Source organism: Vigna umbellata, chromosome 1, assembly GCF_029865625.1.
Source record: "Vigna umbellata cultivar VRB3 chromosome 1, Vumbellata_1.0, whole genome shotgun sequence".
Lineage (NCBI taxonomy): Eukaryota > Viridiplantae > Streptophyta > Magnoliopsida > Fabales > Fabaceae > Vigna > Vigna umbellata.
This window is the reverse complement of record NC_142165.1, coordinates 107,952,113-107,957,236: the sequence shown is the minus strand read 5'-3', so window position 1 is coordinate 107,957,236 and position 5,124 is coordinate 107,952,113. Positions and strand designations below refer to the sequence as shown.

The window sequence follows — 5,124 nt, the reverse complement described above, 5'->3', positions numbered from 1 at the left end:
ACATTTTGTATGTGCAGGGTGCAAATATTATTTAAATGTTCAAGGAGAACATACTAAGCGCTAAACCAGAAAAAGTGGCAGTTAAAAGAGAACAAACCTTTAACTTGTGAAAACTAGTAGCCATTCTTTGCTTTGTTTTCTGCTGTTTTTGTACCCACTTTTGCTCAACTAGAAGCCTCTTTCTCTGCTGATCCATGATCCATCTCTCTGACATTGTATATTTTGGAGAAGGTGACAAATCGCCTGATAACAACCTCTCATTCCCATCTTGCTCTGTAGCAAAAGAGATACCATGCTTTGATGCATTATCAACTGGAACTGTTTTGAAGCCATCTGAAAGTAATTCCAATCCATATTTAAAAAGTAATCAATTATTTACACTTGGAATAATGCAGAAAACTTATGCTGTAAAGAAACTGACTGTAATAGCATGGTTATATTGAGTATGGTTTACACCTGGAGAAACATGTTTTATCATCACATTTCCATCCTTCATCATGGTTGCTCCATGGGGATCACTTTCAGTCCCTGGAACAGATTTCCATTGCTCTTTCAAAGAAAAAGAAGACAGACTGTGATTCCGTGAACCACAATTATTAACAACATTTTGAAACTGACTAGGAATATTCTCTCTTCTTTCTATAGGCAACTCATGTTGAATAGTAGAGATCTGTGGAGGTCCCTTTGAAGCCTCATTAGCACCAGCAAAACCGGCCCAGCTATTTGGACCAACAACAGATGATTGGTTAGGTCTTCCTACTGGCATATTACTGGTGTCAACATCATCCAAATGATTACCAATCACAGCTCCTCTTGTACAAGAAGAATCTTGCTGCTGACATGAAGTGACTGAAGAAGCTTGTGTGGTCATTCTTTCTTGAATCCGTCTTTCAACGTCTCTTTTTGTGACATGTAGATTACCTTTGTCCTCCATTGTTCTTGGGCTCTCAGTTCCCTTTGGCAAAGAGTCAGCCTCAACAATTTTACCAGCTGAAGAGGAACCTGAAGGGTTTTTATCTGACTGTCTCACATTGCTTGGGCCTCCGAATGGCATCATGACCCCAGAGGCATTATTTGATTCATTAAGAGATTGTGATTTTCCCTTGTGGTCAATTAGATCTTTGCGAGAACCATCTGTGTTACCATCACTTGTTAGTCAATGAAGATGGTCAATGTGTGAAATAAAATATAAAGACCAATCACCTTCTCTAGAAAAGGCTGTTCCAAGTGCAATTTCAAGATGTAGTTTCTTTGGTGCTAGGCCATTCCTTCACATTTAAAATCAAAGTTTCACATGATAAATATAATTCAAGTCCATTTTCTCAAACCAATAGATGGTAGCCAAACTGCCTACCTAAATGCTAGAAAAACAAGGCACTGAGCACGAAGCTGTTTTAACTGTTGTTCTTTGAAAGGCATGACAGGAACAGTGGATTTTCCTGTGTCTCTTGGTGGAACACCTTGTCTAAGCATAGTCATTTCAGAGCCACTATTTTGCCTGCCAACCTGTCAATAAAATTATATGGTCAAGTAATCAAGTTGACTATATAAGAAACATAGTCAAAAGAGAATAAAAGAAGCAGAAGAACTTTTAAAGTACAGTGAGTATAGCTGGTGGGGGGAACGGGTAATACAGCTAACAGATAAATCATGAGGCAAAAAATTAGTAAACAGCAAGTACCTGAGAAATTTTATGTCCATCAGCTAAACTAGTAGAACTACCCCCATCACGCTCAACTGCACCACCGTACTGCATTGAATTTGAGAAAGCTTCAGCCATTGAAGATGCACCAGCGGGAAATCCCATCCCTCCATGAACCTTTGCATAAGCACCTGAAATTAATATAAATTGTTTTCAATCAAGATCTGTGGGAAAGAAATTCAAAATTATAGCTCTATTTCCTTTGTCAAAATAATTCTAGGTAAAATTGTTCCACAGTCACTCTCCTCCTTAATGACTCAATCGTCATGATGATCTAGCAGCAGAGGATACTCAAATGATTTAGGCACAGCCAAGTATGACTGACATAAGAACTACTGCTCAAGAAAACTTTTAATCAATTTCTTTCATTCCATTAATTATACATACACATAAGCTCTTCTAGGAAGTCTTGAGTCAAACCTCACCACTGACCAATATTTGGCATTGGTATTTTAGTATTATATATGTTCCAAAATGTTTGTAGTTCTTAATCCCACAAGCTCAATTTCATCAAGTTATATCATGACTAAAGGCAGAAATTTCTCCAAATCCCTTGCTTAAGCCAAGGGATGGAGGTGTTAACTGCTGCATTGGCCATTCCGCCATTGTATTACCAGGAACAACATTAGAAGAGGTGGAACATAAGGTTTTTAAAAAGAAACAATCCAGCAATATTTTTTATCACACATCCAATCTCATTGTGTACAACTTGAGGAAGTACCTTGCTGCTTTCCTGAAGCAATATGTGCAGAGGAAACTTCCGAGTCTTCAGCATACTTTGAATTAGGAGCTCGCACCATTGGATTGCCAATCTTTGTCAAATCAGTTTGCTTTGCCAACGAAAGATGACCTTCTTGGTTTGCTCTAAGCATTGTTCTCATGCTACCAGGCAAAGTTGAAACATTCTCCATTTGACCACTATTTGGAGCCATGTTAAAGTTGGTTAGTTCCCCGCTTTTAACTGGAAGACCATCCGACGATTCAGCCTTGGTCATTTTCCCCTTCCTTGCACTAACACCAGTATTGCGAGGATCCAGCTGAGGACTGTCAACATGCAGTTCCACAGGGGATGATGTATCTCCCCTCTTTCTTTTTGTCGTAGCTTTCTTACCATCCTTTTGATTTGACTGTTTGTCCCAGTTAGCAGTATCACGTTTGTCTTGAGACTGTGAATTAGCAGACCTAGAATCCAAACTAGATGGACTTCCTTGATCAAAAGACTGGCCACTCCTCTGAGCCACAGATCCTTGATAATAATCAGGTGCTCCACCACTTGGTGCAACCGGTGGCCGGCCAGAAGCATAAGGGTCCATTTTGGACACCTCGTTTTCCACGAGGCCCACTCTAGAATCTTTTGTAACATTCACTGGCTGTGAAGAAGATCCTGCAAATTATCAAACATTGAAATCAGAATCACACAAAAATCATCACAAAGATCCTTTCTGCAATTAGCAAACATTGACTATTAATTACCAATTTGAGGACCACCAGTCAACGGAAGACGAGATGACTTCAATGCTTCAATATCAAGACCATGTTGATTGATGACAGTCTCCATTGCCCTTATTACACGCAACAATAGTTTTGAAGCCAAGAATGAAGAGTATTAGTTTCATTATAGTCAATAAGGCACAACAAGAAAATTAAATCCACAAGATGAGCCTCATAATTGCGAATTATGTTTATCTATTTGAAAAGGCAATCATATCAAGGTATTTGCATGGGAAATAGCCATCAGTTTGAAACATATGTTACTCTAGCCAAATTACACAAAGTAACAAAATACATCCAACCTCTTTTCCTTCTGGAAACAGAATACAGAGTACAAAGAATAATTCAAATTTATTTAAACCACATGATGCAGTTGAACAAACTATTCCGGTGGTTATTTCATTTTCCATCACACATGGAAAAGCTGGTTAATATCCTCATGAAAAATGTGTCATGGACCTTAACCAGGTTTGACCGAAAGTATAGCGACAAAAATATTTTACTCATATCTTAACTAGCATGATAGGAACAGCTAAAAAGTAAACAAGCATCCCAATTGAACAATTAGAATGAGATATTCGAATTTGTTACCCTAGTTCACTTAAAAAGACGAGGTCTAACAAAACAGCTAAATAATTGCATATGGATGAATTAGGGTGGGCATTTTACCTTGATATCACTTGATATGGCATTGAATGCTCCTTCCCACTAGATTTCATGTGTTGTAGTATCTGAAACATATATCAAATTAATCACAAGTATACCTAGTCTTTTAAGCAATTGAAATTGAAGTTTTTTATCATTAAGAGAAAGCAACACACACCACGTAGAGTTTAGTAGCTAGCTTGGCTGGCTCATCTTTAGAATCTTGAATGAGTTTATGCAGAAATTTTGCAGCCTCCAATTCCACATTCTGTGAAGAGGCCATCTCATCCGAACTGCACAACCAAAATATTGTGATTTCAAGAAAAACTTAGACGAGCTGGAGATATCAGGGTAGCAAACCTATCATTTTAAGCCAAAGAAGAGAACCAGCAATTAACAATGATATAATTCCCACCAAGAAGGACATTGGGGGAAGTTGACATTTCCGAAAATATAGTTTTTAACCAAGCCAAATGGCATCGTGTTATCCATATGGCAAACTTCACCTGGTGGGAAAAGGCTTTTGTAGTAGGGTGACTAAACTCAACAAAGACAACAGAATTCCAGTGTCAATAGCATACAGATAAACACGGGAAGGCAAGCTTGTATGCCAAGTTCCCAAAAATAAAAGGCAAAGACATTAATTAAGCGAATACATGAAACAATTGGCCACTGTTTTAGTATCAGAGACAAAAAATCAAAGGATACATAACCATATTAAGGAACATATCCATTGGGAAAAGAAAATAACAGTTCCCAACTCGCTACCTAATCCCCTTATGCCCTACCTCGAAGCCTTCAGAACCAAACATTGCAAGTCCATTCATCCCCAAACCCATCACCATTCAGAATAAACCCCCATTCCCCTTCCACATCCCAAAACAAAACGCTCGTTTACGAAATTCCCCAAAGAAAAGCACAAACGCGCATAGTCGACACTGAAACAATGAAAATCCCCGAAAACATTCAAATGCAAGCCGAACCCTACACGGCAAGGTTCACAATCAGCGAATCTGAGCAACGCAGAGGAATCTCCCGAAAAGGGAAAAGCAGGTCGAATTTCGAAATCGCTCTTACAGATATTCAATTGGCAAGAAGCAAGCGTTGAGAATCGGAGAGGGTTACCTGAAGCTCGGAAATCCGAGAATGAGACGATGTTCAGCTACCTACATAGACAAAAGCGCGCGCTGACACGGATAGTCTCACAGAGAAGTCGTAAAATCTGGTTTAAGAATCACGCTGCCTGTGAAGACGAAACCCCGTCTTTGTAGAAACAGTGAGAAGGC

At 38.9% G+C, this 5,124-nt stretch overlaps 1 protein-coding gene across 2 annotated transcripts in view; it reads right to left on the bottom strand.

Annotated features, from left to right (window-relative positions):
• The window catches only part of SYD (P-loop containing nucleoside triphosphate hydrolases superfamily protein), a 20,609-nt gene extending 15,485 nt beyond the window's left edge, over positions 1 to 5,124 (bottom strand). For both annotated transcript variants that reach the window (XM_047297584.2, XM_088105493.1), the window contains exons 1-10: positions 4,964 to 5,124; positions 4,017 to 4,131; positions 3,863 to 3,924; positions 3,176 to 3,264; positions 2,424 to 3,086; positions 1,682 to 1,833; positions 1,355 to 1,506; positions 1,204 to 1,268; positions 457 to 1,134; positions 98 to 333 (exon numbers count right to left, since the gene is read on the bottom strand). In XM_047297584.2, the coding sequence (XP_047153540.1) occupies positions 98 to 333; positions 457 to 1,134; positions 1,204 to 1,268; positions 1,355 to 1,506; positions 1,682 to 1,833; positions 2,424 to 3,086; positions 3,176 to 3,264; positions 3,863 to 3,924; positions 4,017 to 4,121 (2,202 nt within the window). In that variant the 5' untranslated portion in view covers positions 4,122 to 4,131; positions 4,964 to 5,124. The remainder of the gene's footprint in view (positions 1 to 97; positions 334 to 456; positions 1,135 to 1,203; positions 1,269 to 1,354; positions 1,507 to 1,681; positions 1,834 to 2,423; positions 3,087 to 3,175; positions 3,265 to 3,862; positions 3,925 to 4,016; positions 4,132 to 4,963) is intronic.